The following is a 19,863-nucleotide window of genomic DNA, read 5'->3' on the forward strand; positions in this document are numbered from 1 at the left end:
TTGAGAGCAGACTTCAGGAAGAATCTAGCTGCTAAGAGCACCAAATCCCAGAATGGGAGCCTTGGGGAGATTTTCCAGCCCGGAACAGTCCGCAGCTGCCCCGAGGGGGTCGAGCTTCGCCGGCGGGGAGGGCGATGCCGCCCGGATCTCCCGACCCTTTCCGGCCTTGGGACTCCCACGAGCTGCGCTCCGGGCAGGATTCCCGCTCTCGGGAGACGGGGTGGGGCCTGGCGCGGGGGAAGAGGCGGGGAGGGGGCGGGGCCGTTGCTAGGGGAGCGGCCGCGGCGCCGGCGAGGAGCGCAGCCCGAGACCACGCCGCGCGCTCGGCTCTCCGGCTCCAGCTCGCGCGCAGCCTGTTGCTCGCTCCTCCGGGCCGCCGCTTCCCGCCCGGTGCCCAGGGGCAGGCGGCCCGAGGGGTGCCAGCGCGCGGGCGGACCCCCGCCTTCCTCCTCTCCTGCGCACACGTAGACCCGAGCGCCTCCCAGAGCGCGGGAGCCGGCGAGCCTCCCCGTGCGCCCCTGACCGCGCGCCGAGACCCCCGGCCCCGAGCGGCGATGAACGCGACCTTCCTGAACCACAGCGGCCTGGAGGCGGCGGGCGGCGGCGGCGGGGCCGCCCTGGGGAACCGCAGCCACGGGCTGGGCACGTGGCTGGGCTGCTGCCCCGGGGGCGCGCCGCTGACCGCCAGCGACGGGGTCCCGGTGGGGCTGTCGCCTGACGAGCGCAGCTTGTGGGTGTCGCGCGTGGCGCAGATCGCTGTGCTTTGCGTGTTGTCGCTCACCGTGGTCTTCGGCGTTTTCTTCCTGGGCTGCAACCTGCTCATCAAGTCGGAGAGCATGATCAACTTTCTGATGCAGGAGCGCCGGCCCTCCAAGGACGTGGGCGCCGCCATCCTGGGGCTGTACTGAGAGCACCTCGGCCCGCCCTCGCCAGCGGGCTGGAAGGAGACGGAGAAGGGAGACCGGGACCCTCTTCCCCCTCCCCGGGCTCTGCCGCCTCCTCCCGCCAGGCAGCGCAAGGGGCAGCGACGTGCGTCGGGGCGCCCGGCCGGGACACTGCGGGACTCAGGCGGCGGCGCGGGAAGGGACTTCCACACTCGGTTCGCTCCTGTGTGCGCTTCAGCGTTGAGGGGTGGGAGCGTAGAAGAGGGAGTTCTTAACCGTTTTTCAAAAAGGAAGTTCCAGGCAGAGTGGAGAGGCTGTGGGATGCAACTTGGGGCTGAGGTCACTTGCGTGGGAGTTTGGTGTGTAAGTAGGTGGGGGGCAAGTTATTGAGGAATCCGAGTCTCTGAGCTTGTTGGCCTGATTTTCAGTTGAAAAGAAATCTTGTAATAAAACCAAAAGCCGTCGGGCTTCTGGCGGCTTCCCACCCGCACCACTGCGGGGGTGTGTGTGTGTGTGTTGGGATGCGCGCTGGCGGGGGCGAGCGGGCGGTGTGTACTCTAGCGGCAAGCACTTGAAGCCGGTCACCAGACGCCTATCTGCAGGACTGGGGAGTCCTGGGCTGGTCGGTGGCTCCTGACGCCCCACTCCGAGGCCGAGGCCGAGGCCGCAGCCTGGGAGGGAAAAAGGAACCATTTTCTACGCGGACAGCCACGGTTCTGCAGGGCGCCCGGACAGCTGGTGAGCTTAATTAAATCATTGGGAAATTTGAATCCACTTCGTGAGATGAAAAAAAATCAATGACTTGAGTCCCAAAGGGAGAAAACAGCAAAATTAAAACATCAGGACAGTGAACAAATAAAATTTAATTGGGGGGGACTAGATCTAGTTAAAAATTTAGTTATAGGGCCAAAATCTGCGTCTAAGGGCTTGTTTGGAACCCTCCCCCACCTTGTAGAGAGTAAGCGAGTAGATTCTGGAGACACCCCTAGCAGCATCCCAGAGAGGGGGGATGTCAGCTTGGGAGAGGGCTTTGTGGGGTGAAGGACCCAGGATGTCTAATTTGGAGAAAATGGCTTCCAAATGCAGCTGTGTTCAGGGAATTTGGAAGCTCGATTATGAGCTGCCCCCTGCTGCCGGGAGCCCTGGCGCCTCTCTGGTGCAGAATTCCTTTAAAGGGTGTTAAGCAGTGAGAACCTCGGCACTCACTGGCCAAGGGGGAGTGGGTGGCGCTGCTGTGGGCAAGTGTCTGGTCGGGGAAAGCTGACACTGGGGGGTGGGGGCACAGGAGGACAGAAAGGCTTTGTGGCAGATGTAGATCGCCCTTCGCCCTCCTGCCAACCCCTCTCGGGCGCCTGGTGCTTGGAAGATGCTGGGGTGGAGGACTCTGACGCTTCCCCCCCCTTCTCTCTTTTGCCGTGGGTGGAAGTGAAGGTGAGTGTGAAGAGAGACGGGTGGTGTCCCGCTTGGCTTTTGGAAGAGAAGTGGGCACACCATCTCGTGTCTTCAGCGCTAGTTCCTATACGGGAGGGGGGCAGTAGCTCGACAAAAGCATAGATGGTCCCTGATTATGAAGGATCCACACTCTTCTGGCTCCTGAGCCCTCCTGTGTAGTCAGAATCATCATCATCAGGATGTGTCATCGCCCCCCAGTCTCAGACCTGGGAGAGCTCATCAGTTAATCAGGCCAGGCCAGCGAAGGCCAGAAGCCGGAGGCTACTTGTAAAGTGTCTATGCAGCAAAAGCCACAATGTGGAGAACATTCTGTTGGTTTACGGTGACTTGCAGGTGGCCCAGCCTGATCTGAGGAGAGCAGTCTTTAATGATCTGGGCAACCTGGCTTCGTGTAGCACAGATGTCTGGAGCGTCGGCTGACCCAGTGGCCTGGAGAACGCAGCTCAGACAGCTGCAGGCGTTCACGCAAAACCCCACTGATGGAAAACGGGAGTTTCAGGAGGAACGCAGGGTTAGACGATGTTTTCTGGCTGACCAGGTGAGAGTGAGCACTATGGAACTTTGACTAATAGAATGGGCCAGCTGCTAATTGTGATGGGGCAAGGGGAGGGGATTCAAGAGTTGTTTCCTGAATTGGCTGAAAAAGGAAAGCCTTAGTGGGGAAGTCTTGCAGGATTTTCTCACTGTAAAAAAGAGAAAGGACAATGAAGATATGTGTTTACTAACATGCATGTTTGTGCCCTTCATCCCGTGACCAGTGCACCCACATGAACGACTATGCACACTCGGGCACACTCATGCACACTCATGCAGGCACACACAAGGTAGGCTCAAGCCTTGAGGAGGAACACAGCAAGCGTGAGTGGGGTCCTGGGAAGGGGGGAAAGGTGAGATCACAGTTGTAGCCTATGTCAGTTCTCCCTGCAGCCCTGGCGGCCTGCAGTGTGTTTACGGAGCTGTCTTACATAAACCGCGGGGGTGGGGTGGGAACACTAAGTTACATAAGAGCTGATGAGACATAGTGCTCCGGGGGAAAGGCAGACTGGATCAGAATCCCGAGCCTGGGGCATTGAGTGGAGGATGGAGAAGGGGCTGTTTCTCAAAAGCGCTTCCCTCCACTGTGTGGGCAGCACTGGGCAGCGAGAGCTCTTCCTACAAGGCCTGCCCAGGATGCAGGGCCCAAATGTCTGAAGGTCCTGGCATCAGAAGAGAAGACCTGGGACCCTGGTCTTTGAAGTCCTAGCTACCCTGCTTTCTAGATCTGTGACCCTGGGGAAGTAACTCAACCCCTTTGTGCCTCAGTTTCCTCGTCTATTAAATGGAAGCAGTGGGACCCATCGCTCCCATGAGATGATGTGTTTAACGTAGCCGACACAATGCCTGACATGCCGTAGACACTCAAAGATAGTTATTATGATGATTGCTATTTTTGTTTATTGTATGAACTCTTTGCCAGCAAAATATATTTGGTTCTCTGAAATGGGATCCCTGGACAGAAAAATAGTAATTCACATTTGCGAAGCATTTTGTAGTTTTCAAAGCATTCATAAGCAGGACGAAAATAATGTGTCGAGTGTCTAGTGTCTAATGCCAAGCCCTGAGCTGTCCCCCTCGTGAGAAGGGTTTCATTAGTACTCCCATTTTATAGATGAGGAAACAGGCTCAAAGAGGTTGGCTGCGGTCACACAGCTGGGAAGGGACAGAGCCAGGATTCACCCGGGTGTGTGACTCCAGTCTTCACTCTATGTCATCTGGCCGCTCTCCCCAACAGCTTGGTGAGTCAGAGCAGACATTTTCTTATTGGCCTGTTTACAAGAGGTTCCGTTTAACGGACTTTCCCAAACCCGTTCATTCAGCCAGTGTCTACTGCGAATCTGCCGTGAGCCAGGAACTGTGCCAGGCCCTGGGGTGAGCGAGGAGATGGCAGAGCTAGAGTCTAGCCCGGCCTGCAGCGCCTGAGGCCCCGGGTACTTGCATTGGTCCTCAGAGCCGCTAGCCCTGGGCTGCTAGCTGGTTCCAGGGTCTCAGGGACTAGGTCAAACTCTCCACTTCCTTTCCTCTGAATCAAGGATGGAATTTCTGGGGTCAGATGTGCCCTCACTAGCAAGATGTCCCCTGGAATGGGGGACGTAGGGAGGGCTTACATCACACCATCCACTTACTTTCCCTCTTGTCTGTCTGAGCCCAGTTCACACAGAGGCCCCAACTCAGCAGCAGACCAAGAGCAGCCTTGAGCCGTGGGGGAGGTTTCAGAGGGCAAGAGGGAAGTGTGAGCAGTGGTGGGCACAGACAAAAGCAGCTCACAGCCAGCATTCCAATTTTGGAGAAAAGTATATGTGTGGATGTGTGCAACACACACACACACTTTATACAAAGGACTTCAGTCAGGTTTCTGAGTAGCATCCCTTGAGTGCAGCTCATGACCCTCTCTTGTCAATCAACGCTGAACCCTAGCTCAGGCCAGGTCAGGCACGTGTCCAGGCCTCTGAGATGGCAGCTGGAGAAGTGTCCTAAGGCAGCACCTGCTTACCTTTGCAGCCATATGCCCCTAGACTCAGGAATCTGTGATAGGTACGCTCCAGTTCATGGACAGGGAGCGTTTAATCTGTGGAGAGCATTCTAGAACTTTCAGCAAAAAAAAAAAAAGCAACAGAGTTAGAAAACCAGCTTTTATAAGACTGTCATCTGGTTGTGTGTGTGTGAGATGGAAGTCCTCCCATTTCTACCATCTTGGAGGAGCCAAAGACTACATCAGTGGGGATTGGTAGCCCTGGGAGTTAACACACAGAGCTATCCACACCCAGGCTGACCCAGGCTGACCCAGGCAAGCCAGCCCATGGACACCTGACATAGACACACCCTTGGACACTGGGGCATCGGTTCCTCCTTTGTACCCACAAGGGCGCTGCATTCCACGAACCAGATTAAAACAATGGTAATAATAAAGTAGTTTTTTTTTTTTGCATAGTCACTATGCTACTCCTTTTAAGGGCATTATTTAAATTCATCCTCATAACAGCCCTTTAAGGCAGATACCATCATTATCCTCACTTTATCTTACTACTGGAGATGAATCTGAGGCCCAAAGAGGTTAGGTAATGAGTTCAAGGTCACACCTGCAGCTAAAGGGTGGCAGAGGTGAGATGCAAACTCAGGTCTTATAAATGTGCCAGCCAGTGCCAGTACTTATTAGGCGTGCCCTATATCACTCTCCGGGTGGGGGCTGCTGAGGTTGCTAGGATGAAGTCAACTCTGCCCTCAAGATGCTAATAACATGACTATGGAAACAACCATCCACATGGGGGACTCAGTGGTGCCCTGCTCTGAGCCTCCACTGTTTCTTTCCGGGTAGCCAGCACCAGCCAGTGGGTATGGGGTTCTGGTGGGAGCTTGCAGGCCGGCTATGAACCTGGGTTTCGCCCAGGGCTTGCTTTGCAGGGGAATGCATGGGCAGAAAGCCCAGGACATGGGACCTGGATGTTGACGATGACACAGCCAGATGGGCAGAGGCCAACTTCTGTCACTGGTGGTCACACTGCGCAGACCGCTGGTTCTCTGCTGAGCTGGGCCAGGCTGGCAGGCGCAGACGCCACCTGTGCTCCAAAGGTGAAGTTCAGCAGGGGTTCCAGGGACCCTCCATGCAACCCTCACCCTCTTGTTGGGGTCCTTTCCCATTCTGAGTCTTCCTTCCATCTTGGCCAAGAGCCAGGGCTTTTTATAGGGTCATTTCCCCGTTATAGCTGCACCAGAAGGCAAGAAAGAAGAGAGAGGAGGAGAATGAGGGGGAAAGGAGGATAAAGAGGAGGAGAATGATGGGAGAGGAGAGAGAAGGAAGAAGAAGGATGGAGGAGAATGAAGCAGGAGGCCCAGCAGGAAACCCCCTTCTGCCCTGGCCCCGGGTTCTGCCAACACACAGTCTCCACCAACCCTGGCCATCAATTTGCCAGATAGTGTCTCTGCAGGGAAATAAAGAGAAGTAGCAACACTGAGGGTGATTATGGTCGGGCTTTGACGAAAAAGCAGTTTCCTGCCTTGGGGTGCTTCCTCTCCTCCCTCATGTGGGCTGTGCGCTCTGCCCACCCCACCAGGCCCAGTCCTGGCTTTCCTCAAAGCCAGGCCATGGGCTCTGCCCCTCTCTCTCCATCCTGAAGCTTCACCCTCCGTGTGGGGAGGGAGAGGGAAGGGAAAATATGCCACCATCCTCTCCGCTGAAACAGCCAGCCTCCCTGCTCTGCTGAGTGGGCCTGACAGAGGGAAAAGTGAGAGTCTGTGCTCTGGCCAGAATAAAGGAGGGTAGTGGGATCAACTTGGGGTCTTGAGTCCTTTCCAGAAGGGCAGCCAGAATGGCCTCTCATGGGGACGGGGAGCTTTGGGCCATAAAAAGGCTCTGGGCACCTGAGGAGGGAGAGGAGAAGAGAAAGAGCTGGGGCAGGACAAGAGAGGCAGACAGGTGTAGGGCCAGAGGAAGGCCCGTGCCGTGGGGCCTCCTCCAGGGCACAGCTCCCTGCTGCAGGAGGAGGTGGTGCTGAGGCCCCGGAGCAGGTCCACAGCAGCCACGATGAGGGCCAGGTGTCAGCAACGACGCCCTCAGGGCAAGGCCTCCCCTTAGAGCAACAATTTTCAACCTTGGTGGCTCATGAGAATTACCTGGATGAGCTTGAAAAGTCTTGCTGCCCAGGTTGCACCCCAGACCAATTATATCAGAATCTCTCGGGATGGAAACAGGCTTGAGAATTAGAAGGTCTTTCCTCATTCAGTGACTGCCAGGTGGTGCTGATCACAAGAGAGATGCCCTGGTATTTCAGTCTTAGGTAGTCCCTGCTCGCCACCTGTGTCCTGAAGACCCCTGTGACCATCCAGGTGGCGGCACTGGTGTGGGAGGCAGGCAAATGGAATGGATCCAGTTCAGACTTTGGAGAACGAGCTGTGTGTGCAAGAGCAAGCTAATTAAGTGTTCTGAGTCACACTCTGCTCATCTGTAAAATGGGAATCATAAAGCCCACCTCGTGTGTTTGTTGAGAGGATCCTTGAGATAATGATGGATGAGCCTGACATAGCGCTCTGCCCACAGCAGGTACTGGACAACCAGTTGTGAGTGTTATGATGATGGTGGTTGATGCCCAACAGTGCCCACCGGGGGCACACTCCAGGCAGGGCTCTAAGATGGGCATGTAGGAAGGAGTCACATGTCTGTTGGGATGGGCCAGGGGAGGGAGGCCATGCTGAGAGACTGGGTTGGGTCATTTTTGCCTAAAGATTCAGAAACAGGAGGGGATGTTTAGGAGTGCCCACAGTGGCAGCGTGCATCACCCCATAGTCCTGTTTTGTCTGAGGGAGGAGAGGAAGAGGCTGGATCTGGGGTGGAGGAAGATGGGGGGCAGTCTTTGGAGGTCTCCTTCCCCCGGTTGCTTACCCACAGGTGTTCGCCAAGCACCCGACTTGTGTAGGGGGCTCTGTGAGCTTTGTGAGGACTGGAGCGGAACAGAAGCTAAGGACATAGAAGAGTGTGCACTGGGCCATGCCACATACCCCAAGCTGAAGAAGGCCCCCCACCCCCAAGACAGGCCTCTTCTGTGGCCTGGTTGTGTAAGGGCATCACCGTCACCATCTTCCCAGCCACCCAACAGGAAACCATTCCTGATTCTCCCCTCCTGTCTACCTCTCTGGTTTAAGCCCTCAAGATTATTTCCTGGGCTGTGCTAGAGCGCCCTAATTGTCCCTGGGCCAACCTAGTTCCCTCTTGCCTGATCCCTCCTTCACTGCCACCAAGGTGATTTGCCCAAACACAGGTGACATCACGTCACTTCCCTCCTGAGTAACCTGTAATGGGGGAATTGCCTGCAGAACTAATTGCTTGAGCCCGTGTTCAGGACTTTCTAGGGTGATCCTAAACCTCTGGCCAGCCCACTTCCCAGTATTTCTCCCTGTGCTCCTGAGACCCAGCCTCCGAGCTATGTCCTGAAACTGCTGCAGAGCTCACGCTCCATGCCTTTGCTCCACTGCTCTGCTTCCCCCAAATGCTTCTCCGCTCCTTCTCTGTCCTTTGAAAACTACTTGTCCTCGAAGGTCAAGCCCAAGTGCAACCTCATCCATGCAAGAGGATTATAATCGCTTCCATCACATATCCCCATCACACGATCTCTGTACATCCACATAACAAGAGCTAATGTTTATGAGCCCTTCTATGTGTTAAGCTCAGTTCATGTACTAATGCTCCTTAGAGGTGGCTTCTAGTAACAACTTTATTTTACATTTGAGGAAACTGAGGCCCAGCGAGGTTAAGAGATTCGTCTGAGGTTGTAAAGCAATTCAGTGGAGCTGGGATCCAAACCCAGGTGGACTGGTTTCTGAGCTCACACTTCTAACCACCAGGCTACACTGTCTCAGGGCAGGGTATTTGCCTCGCGCTGAATTGTGTTATGGTTACTGGTGTCCATGTCTGTCTCCCTCACTACACTACCCGAGGACCCGAAATGTGTTCTCTGTGTGTGTATTTTCTACAGCACCCAGCATGATGCTTTATTCAGTTTAGGAACACCATGAACCTTTGTTGAATTGAAGACAGAGCCCCTGCTTTCAAGGGGCGTCATGTCATGCATCATAGAGATCAAAGACTTGTGATCGAATAAACGAAACACAAGGATGGTGCGCATTCTCTTCAGTCAGATGCAAATAGAATTCCATGGGAATGAGTCCCCCTTTAGGTGCTAATCAGCGTACTTGCCATTTAGAGAAGCTCTTCTACAGGCCAGGAACAGTGTGAAGTACTTTTCATATGTTATCACATATTCCTTTTTGATTTCCCTCATAACTCATATCTAATAGTTCCAGCAAGGCAGATGCTGTCATCTCTGCTTAGGAAAACAAGGCTCAAAATGCTTAGGTCACTCGGCTAATAATTGATGGAACCAGAGTCCAAATTCAAGTCTATCTGAATTCAAAAGCTATTTGGAAGGTGAATAGCTGGTACGTTTCACACTTGTAATTGAAATTTTGAAATGAAACCATGCCTTGACTTTTCTGTCTCACTGTGTGGGATGTTGGAGGAACACTTTTGTGAGCCCTTCTCACTTTTGTTTGTTGCAGAATGGCGACTCCTCAGTCATGAATTAGAACTGCTGCTGCTGCTGATGATGATGCAAGAAATGAGCCACCGCCATCATTAGACAGACTATAAGTTGACAAGTAAAGCTGTTATTATAAGCACTGAAAGCAGAGAAAGAAAGAGAGGGTAAGGTTGAGATGGTGGACTAAATGCTCCAGATGCTTTACATCGTTATAAACATCAGGACAGGCATGAAAGAAAATCCATAGCATTGCTGGAAAACAGAAGGCGTGCCCACAGTGGACTAGAAACCATGAAGATTTCCTGGAAAATAGGTGGCAGATTATGTCATGTTGAAGAGGAGGCCTACAGTCCACAGATCACGAGAGACGGGAACAGCTCCAGGGGTACCCCCGACTGGGATGCATGGACAAGGGAAGCAGGAAGAGGCACTCCTGGGGTACACGGAGGTTGTAGTCAGAAGAACCAGCCTCCTCTCTCCTTGCCCCAGCACTTCTTGCCAGCAGAGGTAACTCAGGCTTCCCCATGGGCAGGGCACTGGAGGATACAGGAAAGGAGAAATTATTTATGCTCATGGTGAGCTTGGATACACTGAGCTGTAAAGATCAGGAGAGGTTTGCAATGGCAGTAACGTGGCAGAGCCACCCCAAAGACTGCCCTGGGTCCTTCATGCCACCAGCCCTGTCCACCCGGGAACCTGCCTTGTTATGCTCCTGACTGTGGACTTGGATAATGAGATTCTTTACTTCTAAAAATGTGATTTTATATTAATTTTTCTGCAATGTACATATGGGCAGTCACATGTGTACTTACCATAAGGGTGAAAAACTCCAATAAATTGCCATGGAGATGAAACCCAGAATGAGGTTGCCAAGGTAACTAAATTGATTCTAAAAGGCCACATTACCTTGGGGAAGTAGGAAGCTTCTGTCAAGGACTTGCCGTTAGAGGCCAGATCACAAACCTTCCCACCAGGGCCAGGTGCTCTTTCAGTTTCTTCTTATTTCTCCTTTTTTCTTTTCTTTTCTTGCCATCCCCAAAGGCAAGAGATCTAAATTTTGGAGACCTTGATTCAAGCTCTGGCTGTGCCACTAAGAAGTCACGGGGACCAGGCATCTGAGGGTCCTGAAGAGGTGTGAGGAAATGGGCTACGGGCCCTCCTCTCTGGTTGTCTGCTGACTTGCCTTGTGACCTTGGACAAGTCACTTCTCTCTGTTCCTGGGTTTCCTCCTGTGCAAAGTGAGGAGGCTGGACAAGATGGTCTCTAAGAACATACCAGTACTTTTGTCTCTGTCCCATGACGTTCTTTGCCTTGCACAGCAACCAAGCAGCCTCCCAAGTAATAAGCCTGCTGAGCTGTCTGTGGTGCTGAACATCTGGCTATTGAGCTCCCGGGCCACGTCCTGTTCTCAATAGATCCTGTTCTCAGCACTCCTAAAGACTGCTGGACTCAGGCGGCCTCCATTAGGAGTCTAGAGATTCCTTTGCAGCTAGAGAGGAGACTCCAGGGGACCTTGGAGTTCAGAGAGCACTGGGGGAGGAATCTGGAGACGTGGTCCTAGCCTGACTCTGACAATTGCTCTCAGCGGGTTTTTGGTGCAGCCACACCTCCCTGTGAAGCTTTGTTTTCATCTGTGAAACTGAGGCGGGGACTAAGATGACCCCTAGCACCTGATGGACCTGCAAGGGTCCCGGAAGCTTATCTTGATATGGGGGAGAGGAGAGCCCGTAAAGACGCAGCCATTCCCCACCTGTGCCAAAGCTGAGGCTTCTCTGGTGGTGACTGAGGGTGAGGAACAAAGCACGCTCCCTTGTTGGGAACATGTGTTCTTTTGTCCAGAAGAAAAGACAGGCAGTGAGCAGATGTGGCATTTACATTTTCTCAAATGACAACTAAACACTGAGGATGATTAGTGCTTGTTATGAAATGCGTCAAAACTATCAGAAAATCTCCAACTTATATCATCCGCCTACTTACCTGATCATCTTTCCAGAATCCACCGCACTCCTGGTAGCACAGGATGAAAACAACAAAGAGGGGAAAGCTGGAAGGGAGCTCACAGAGGAGGGATGCTGACTCTGAAACGTCTTGTGGTTTTCACCCTTCACCTCCCCCACTTGGCCACACAGTGCGATGGTTGGGAGTGTGGAGTCCATAATCAAGAAGGGCTCGAGTCAAACCCTGCTTCTGCTCCTTATTAGCTGCAAGACATTCTTTCCAAGCCTCAGTTCTTCATTGTAAAATGGAGGTGAGTGACACATACCTCTAAGTATTGTTGAAAGGATTAAATAACACCATTTATGAAACAGATGAGCAAGCACAGTGTATGGCACACATTGAGAGTGATCGTTTGGTTATCGATAGCTGCATAACAAACTACCACCAAAACTTTATGGTTTAAAATGGTAACCATTTTGTTCTCTCTCCTGGTTCTGTGGGCTGACTGGGCAACTGGGGGCCAGCTGGGCAGTGCTTCTGCTGCATGTGATGTCGGAAGGAACCGCAGCCATCTAGGGGTTGATGGGCAAGAAGTCTGGCACCTTGGCGGGAACAGCTGGAAGGCAGGGCTCAGCTGGGATGGCTGCACCTCTCTCCTACAGCAGGATGCTGTCCTTATTGCATGGCAGCTTTCTTTCTCACAGTGAAAAAGCAGGGGCCGGCCCAGTGGCGTAGTGATTAAGTTCACGTGCTCCACTTTGTCAGCCTAGGTTCATGGGTTCGGATACCACGTGTGGACCTACACACCACTCATCAAGCCATGCTGTGGCGGCATCCTACATACAAAATAGAGGAAGACTGGCACAGATGTTGGCTCAGTGACAATCTTCCTCAAGCAAAAAAAAAAAAGAGGAAGATTGGCAACAGGTGTTAACTCAGGGCCAATCTTCCTCACACACACACACACACAAAGTGCAAAAGCAGAAGTTTCCAGGCCTTCGTAAGGCTTAGGCTTGGAATTGGCGTATTTTCTTTTCTGCCATATCCTGTTTATTAAAATGAGTCACAGGGCCAGTCCAGATTCATTGTGGGAGGAAAGACTACGTAAGGGCATGAATCCTGGGAGGCATAGTTCATTGCAGGGTGCTTTGGAAACTAACCACTACATTGATCAATAAATGACTTTTATTATTGGAATTCCATGTATGCGTCACTCCCTTATCCCTTTTTTAGAAACATTATTTCTCATTGGGTTTGCATAGAGTTATTGAACAAGCTTTTCTGACTAAATAGAGAAATTTAGAGTTACGTGGCCACTACCCCAACAATAGTCCTGTAGGATAGGTGTCACATTTCTGTTTCTCCCATGTCACCCCACAGGCCTAGGACATAGCTTTGCATACAGTAGGTATTCAATAAAGGCTGCACATTTTGTTGGATATTAATATTTCTGTACCAACTATATGTTGGTTAATATTTTCTTTGTGCATCTTTTCTGCAACCCTTTCCTTGCAAGTTTTCTCTGTCAACATGTTAGTATATAATATATAGCTGGATTAAAAAATATAAATTTTTACTGGTATGTTTCATCTGTTTTCATTTATTGTGATAACCAATTTATTGGGTTTATTTACACCATCTTATTTAGTGTTTTGTTTTTACCATTCTTTTTACTTGCTTCTTTTTTTCCCTCCTTTCACGCCTGCTACTGAGTTGGAAGGTATGGATTTTATTTCTGTTCTTCTAGTGGGTACCTTCCATTTTTAACAGCATCCTTGATGAAACAGTCTGAAATTAATCAATATCTGTGTCTTCATCCTGGACAAAACAGACTTCGAATGTTTAAACTCTAATTACCTCTCTCGTCTACCAAGTTTTCTTGTCTAGTATTTTATTTCCACCTTGTTTTTTTTAAAACTCTCCCCAAAGTAGTCATTATAAATATGTCTACTTGTTTTTATTTTTAAATTTACATACAGTAAAATTCGCCTTTCTTGGTGTACAGTACTATGAGTTTTGACAAATGCTTAGAGTTGTGCAATCATCAACACAATCGAGATACAGAACAGCTGTCCCAAACAAACCAACAAGCTTCCTCATGCTGCCTCTTTGTAGTCCAACATTCCCCACTTCTCTTAATGCCTGACAACCACTGATTTGTTATCTGTCCCTGTGGTTTTTCTTTTCCAGAATGTCAAATACACGGAATCATATGCTTCATAGCCTTTTCGGTCTTGCTTCTTACACTTAGCTTAATGCACCCACACTGCTGCACGTGTCAATAGTTCATTCCTTTTTATTGCTGAGTAGTATTCCATCCTATGGATGTATCACAGGTTTTTGAAATTGAATTTTTATTTTTACTGTCTCCAGTTGAAGGACATTTGTGTTGTATTGGTTTTTGGTGATTATGAATAAAGCCAACATAAATATTCATGTACAGTTTTTGTGGCTACGTGTGAGCAAAAGTTTTCTTTTTTCTTGGGTGAATACATAGGAGTGGGATTGTGGGGTCCTATAGCAAGTGTATGCTTGACTCCGGAAGAAACTGCCAAGCTGTCTTCCACAGTGGCTCCCACAGTCGGCATTCCCGTCAGCAGCATGTGAGAGTTTGAGTTGCTCCGCATCCTCACCAGCCCTCGTGAGCTGTTTTGTCTTGTTTGCATTGTCAGTTGTTTTCATATTTTGTTTGTATGTGAGCCTTTGTAGCATGTGTGTAGTGGCATCTCATTGTGGGTTAAATTTGCATTTTCTAATGAATGACAATGGTGAACATCTTTTCATCTGTTTGTTTACCATCTGTGTATCTTCTTTGGTGAAGTGTCTTTCGCTTGCTTTTTAAGTTGGGTTGTTTGTTTTCTTATTATTGAGCTTTGAGAATTCATTATATATTTTGGGTACAAGTTCTTTGGCAGATACATGATTTTTGAGTATTTTCTCCCAATCTGTGGCTTATCTTTTCATTCTCTTGACGGTGTCTCTCACAGAGTTCCTCATCTCCCCCATCCAGGGCCTTTTTTCCCCTGCTACTGTGTCCCCAGTACTTAGCTAGTGCCTGCACAGCAGGTGCACCACAAATGCCTATTGAGCAAATGAAGCAGTGAGCGAGTGGAGGAGCTGTCTTCTGGCCACTGAGAAGGTGACTCACTCTGGTCTGGGTATTACATCCCTGGGGACACAGCCCCCTTGCTCTGGTTCTCTGTTCTCCAAGTGGCCTTCCCATCTGTATTTTGGTTCCCATGGTTTCCTGACTCCAGGAAAGGAATCCCCAGAAAAGTGAGCATGAGGAGTCCAGTGACTGGAAAGGCAGCCTCCAGCCCTTCCATTCTGAGTTTAGGGAGTGGCATTCTGGGTGCTTATCACTGAGTTTGGTCTGTCCTGAGTGGCTGGCCACTTTCGAGCGTCCTGGCCCAAATGAACTTCTGGACCTTGGACCCTACTGGCGCCTGGATCATGGTGGCCACTCTGAAGTCCACCCTGTGAGGCCCTGCCTGAAAGCCCAGCCAACCTTCCTCAGATGCCCTCTCTCTTGCATCTCTCTCGTCCCGGCTCGGTCCAGAAGGGGAGGGAAACAAGTCAGCTTCAGGGGTGGGAGGAAGGGCTTCTGAGGACCTCCAGGGATGGGAGGTCTTTCCATGGTTAGGGAGACAAAAAGGGAAGTAAAAAGTTTTGAGGTAGAGAGTGGGATGGCAAAGAGAGAGCTTGGAACAGCAACAGAGCTCAGGCAATGCTCTAGCTTGATCCCCTCTCACCACACTCCAGCGGAGGGGACTGCTCGCCGTGGGAGTTGGGAGGGAAGTTTTACTTCCAAATGTAGGCGAGACCCAGCAGAGGTTTTTTCTTTGCTCTAGAGACAGAGTCAAACTACCTCTTTTCTTAGTTCCCTCCAAAAAGATGAAAAACATCTCCTTTCTCCACAGTTTTTAATGCAGCCTGAGCTACAGGATCTGAAAAATAGTCAATTGCTCTTGAGCACTACCGGACAAAGAAATAAACTGAGAAGTGGAGGTGAGGCTGGGCATGGAGGTGGGGTGGATTTAGGTTTTTCCAAAAAGAAAGCGGAATACTTTTCCTTTTGAGCCAAACCTCTTCTTAAAAACATAAAAAGCTGGAGGTCGCACGCTTTTCTGCCTGCATCTGAACTCATCCTATCAGTCAGTCTGTCCATCTGTCTGCTGGTAGGAAGCGCACGATGCTTCTGCTGCTAAGTCACCTCAACTCACCTTCCCACCAACTCCCTGGGGCCACGCTCTAGGGCCCCCTTGCACTCCTGACACAGACTCACTTGTCCTAGGACACGGCTCTGCCTGTGGAGGAGAGCCTTGGGTGCAGCTAAGTTTGCCCTGCAAGGCCATACAGAGACCTCTGGTCTTTGCGCTGGACTTGACTTGGGTGAAGCGTTGCCCATCTCCTGCTACCCACTCAGCCTTGTACTAGCTCTTCAAGGCAGGCTGTATATTTCACTGTGGGGGAAACTAAGAGGTCACACCGCAAGTCAGGGGGAGAGCAGGCTAGAGGTGGTTTCCCAACCCAGGTCACGTGTGAGGTTTTTATGGACAGGACTCAGTCTTCGGGCAGACTCAAACTCCCCAGAGCCTTTGACTTCCCAGGAAGTTGGGTCCATCCCTCATCCCACCCCAAGACCTCTGGAGGCCGGAGAAGTCTTGTCCACCAGGAGTGGGTGGTGGGAGGGGCGATGCCCTGATGGCCCAGTCCTCACCCCTGAGCTAGCACATCCTCCTGGGGTATTCCACAGTGAGGCCTCAGAGCAGCCCATCTTTAAGGCTCCTTCCAGCTCCTGCTTCCAATGGCTCTTGGCCTAGTCAGGCTCTGAGACGCCTTGGTTCCTGCTGTCAGCACTTCCCTCAGTTTAAGAATAAAAGGAAGCCATCCCCTGAGTTCCCACACATGTCTTCCACCCCCAGAGTCTTCTTTGCTAGCTCCTGCTGTTGCGACTGTCAGGAGTGGATTTTTGGGTAATTGTTGCCATGGAGACTCTGTCTGGAATTATTGTGCAAACATGTCCCATCTTTTTCCTTATTTGGTGTGTGATATGGATGCCTATAAAATGCTGAGGTCGGAGGCTCTTTACCTCTCTCCCTTGCCCTGCAAGTTGGTTGACCTGGGCCAAAGCTTCTTGGCAGCCTGCTCCCCATTCCTGTCTTCTCTGAGCCCCCTGGTGAGTCGCTACCAATGGAAAGAAAGTCTCAGACAGCTGAGGACAAGGAGACCTGCTCTTCATGGGTTGAATGGGGTGGCCCAGATCCAATGACATTTAACAGCAACTGGTCCCCCAAATGGAAGTCCAGCCTCCTGGAGCCATCAGCTCCTTGACGGGGAAAGGAGCCAGAGCCCCCAGCACCTTCCTCCAAGAGACAAAGCCTGGATAAAAGCTGAGGAGTCGTTCACTCAGTTCCCCAACCCCATCCCCCTTCCACAGCCATCGCTATGCACACTGATCCCCGCTGCAGACCGCTGGTGAGCACTGTGCCTCTGTTTCCCCGCGTGCTCATCCTCCCACATGAAGATGACTGGATCATCAGCACTATTTTTATCATGTCTCTCTCCTCATTGCATTTTTCTACCAAATATAAACTCAACTTGCATTCAAGAGCTTCCATCAATTTCCTCCTCTCCCACCAAACCAACCAGCCCTTCCTGCCCTCTCTGCCTCATCCCTCCTCACCTTTGCTCTCTGCCCTCTCTCGTTCCAAGTCAGCTCTCCAAGGGCAGCCTCACCCACCTCACTCACACTGCCTTTACTCAGGCTACCTGTCCTTCCTGAATGGCTTTCTGTCTTTGGGAAATCCATTACCTTCCTCAAGACCCTATGTCCACATCGTTCCTCAACAACTGCTCCTTGTATAGCTGCTGTTTAAAAAGGCTTCAGTGTGGGGATGGGGGTGGGGATACACAGACAGCGTAGCGAGTTGAATAGAGCAGGAAGGTGGTATCCTGTCTTGCCAGCACTGTCAGCCACGCAGGCTCCTCCAGGGCTGCCGTCCAACAGGAACCGAGAGACAGTAAACACATGGCCGCCCCCTAGGTGTCTACGCGGATTTGACAAGCTTCCCAATAAAGGGTTCATCATTACACAACAGTCGGAGAACAAAGGAAATAAGAAAGCTTGTAATGCAGAATTCTGGCCTTATGTGGGGAGATTTCTGCTTATACTGCTACACAGGAAGGAACAGAATCTGAGTTAGAATATTACAAGCACTTTTAAATGACAGATCCAGGACTAATCTCATGGGCTGTAATCAGTTTTTTCCTGAAGGTTAAGATGGACCTTCCTGCTAACTGCTCACTCTTACCCCTCTTCCGCCCTACTCTCCATCTCAACAGGGTTATAGTTCAGACCCTACTTTGTTGTCTTGCCAATGAGACTTCATGAGGCATGGAGAGATGATTCTAGACTGCGCAGTTCCTAGTCTGATGTGAGGGGAGGCAGCATCCGAATCTAAGAGGGGAGTTAGAGCTCCTGCTCCCAGAAAGTTCCTAGGCTGATGGTGGAGACACAGCCCCTCTTCTTAGAAGCTCTTCAGTCAGTCGGCAGGAGATGGGGTGGGGCAGGATGAGGCACACACAGTTACATCAAATGATACATCTAACCAAGTACAGCTGCACCAAAGTGTGAGCAACAGTAAGGAATCACAAAGGCAGGAGGGCTGATGGAGTTAAGATCCAGTTTGGAAGGTTTCCTGGAGAGGTGAGTACTGAAGGAATGGTTTGGTGAAGAGGAGAAGGGATTCCAAGCCATGCATTGCCTCAGTGGTGTGCTTGGCCTGAGATGTCCACAGAGAATTGGTGAGTTTGTTCCTTAAAGAGTAGTTCAGATATCAAGTCTTTTCAAGTTCTTATTTGACTCTTGTGGAGATAAGAATTTGGGGGCTCAAAGTCTATTTAAATTAATATTTATTGTGTGCCAAGCTTTGCATCTGGCATCTTATAATGTGAATAGCTTGGAAGAGGACATCAGAGACAGACAAGGACATGAATTCTATCTTGTGAAGAGTTTCCTTCATGACCTTTTCACTGAGAGAGACAGAAACTCAACATAAACCTGCTTAAGTAGGAAAGGGATTTATTGGCTCTCCAAATTGGGAGGTTCTGAGGCTTCAGGTATGGCTCACTCCAGGGGCTTAACTGATATTGTCCTCTCTCTCTCCCTCCTCTTGGAAGACTTCATCCTCAGGCAGCCTCTCCACACAGCTGTTAAGATGTCTTGCTCTCATAGAGGCAATGATCAGTTAGGATTAGTGCTAAAGAGGACAAGCCAGCTGAGTCTGTTCCTTTTGAAACTCTTTCCCAGAAGTCCCTTCCAGCAATTTCTCCCCACATCTATTGACAAGAACTGGGTGACATGGCCATCCCTAGCTCAAAGAAAGTCTGGAGAAGCTACTATTTTCAACTGGGCTTCCTGCTAGACCAATAAAATTAGGGTTTTGTTAGCGAGAACCACGGGGAGAATGGACATTGGTCAGGGAACCAGCAGTATCTATAGGAATACCAAGGAAGATTCTCATTGGCTCTGCATGGTCGTGTGGTCATCCCTGAGCTAACCACTGTGGCCTACTGACCAAGTCTTCTGATTGGCCAGGCCCTGTTGGAGGAGGCAGCCCTGGCTGAATCCCATGGAACAGATTTTCCACAGGAAGGAGAGATTATGTTACCAGCAGAAGGAGATAGGGCTTGTAGTCCAAAGAAGGGATGCTGGGCAGACAAACAACATACATCCACTACAAGAATTTTCCAGTATAGAAAGAAAATACACCAAAAAATAGCTTTAGAAAAAAAATAGCTTCAGGAACCTCTCCCTCTCCCTGAAGCAATATATACAAAGTTGTGTTGCAGGAACCAAATATAGCCACGTGGAGAGGATGCAGAGAAAAATGGTTTAGAAAGGAAGACTTCCTGGTGGGAGTGAACTTGGAGCCAAGCTGTGAGGGAGGTGATGCCTAGAGAGGAGGAGCAGGGAGGCAAAAGCACAGAAGGAAAATCACCACCCAGAGGCCAGGAACAGGGCTGGCTGGGAGCGGGAGTGTGAGGCAAAGCGCGGTGGACGAGCAGCTTGGAGCGCGCATTCTCCCACCTGCGCCTCCGGGGAGGCTGGGTTCCTCCCTGGCTTGGCAGCTGTCCCTGCAGTAGCCCTGATTAGCATTATCTTGGCCTGGAATATCGGGCAGATGGCGCAGGAAAGATCTCCAATGCTAAGCTCCAGGGGAGAGGAGGGAGGCGGCTCCGACATGGGTGCAAGAGGGAGCCACTGGGAGCAAGTTCCTGAACCAATTAAGAAGTGATTATATGGTCATTTTCAAGGGCTATGCCAGTTGCCAGGCACCTCCCAGGAGGCTTTGGCTGGCAGCTCAGCAATTCACTGTTAAACCTGGGATCTGGAGTTGTGGGCTGGTTTGGCAGCTGGGTGAGGAGCCCAGGCCCAGACAGCCGGGGTGGGAATCTTTAAAGATGAAAATGATGGATAAGGAGCTTGTGGTTTCCATGGAAACTGACTCTGGGTGGAT

General features: G+C 50.9%; 1 protein-coding gene across 1 annotated transcript; it reads left to right on the top strand.

Moving 5' to 3' along the window:
• Positions 1–289: 289 nt before the first annotated feature.
• Positions 290–1,367, top strand: RPRML (reprimo like). The gene has a single exon (XM_046677422.1). The coding sequence runs from the start codon at positions 555–557 to the stop codon at positions 906–908; it is 354 nt and encodes a 117-aa protein (XP_046533378.1). The 5' UTR covers positions 290–554; the 3' UTR covers positions 909–1,367.
• The last annotated feature ends 18,496 nt before the right edge of the window (positions 1,368–19,863 follow it).

The sequence above is a fragment of the Equus quagga genome, chromosome 11 (genome assembly GCF_021613505.1).
Source record: "Equus quagga isolate Etosha38 chromosome 11, UCLA_HA_Equagga_1.0, whole genome shotgun sequence".
Taxonomy (NCBI): domain Eukaryota; kingdom Metazoa; phylum Chordata; class Mammalia; order Perissodactyla; family Equidae; genus Equus; species Equus quagga.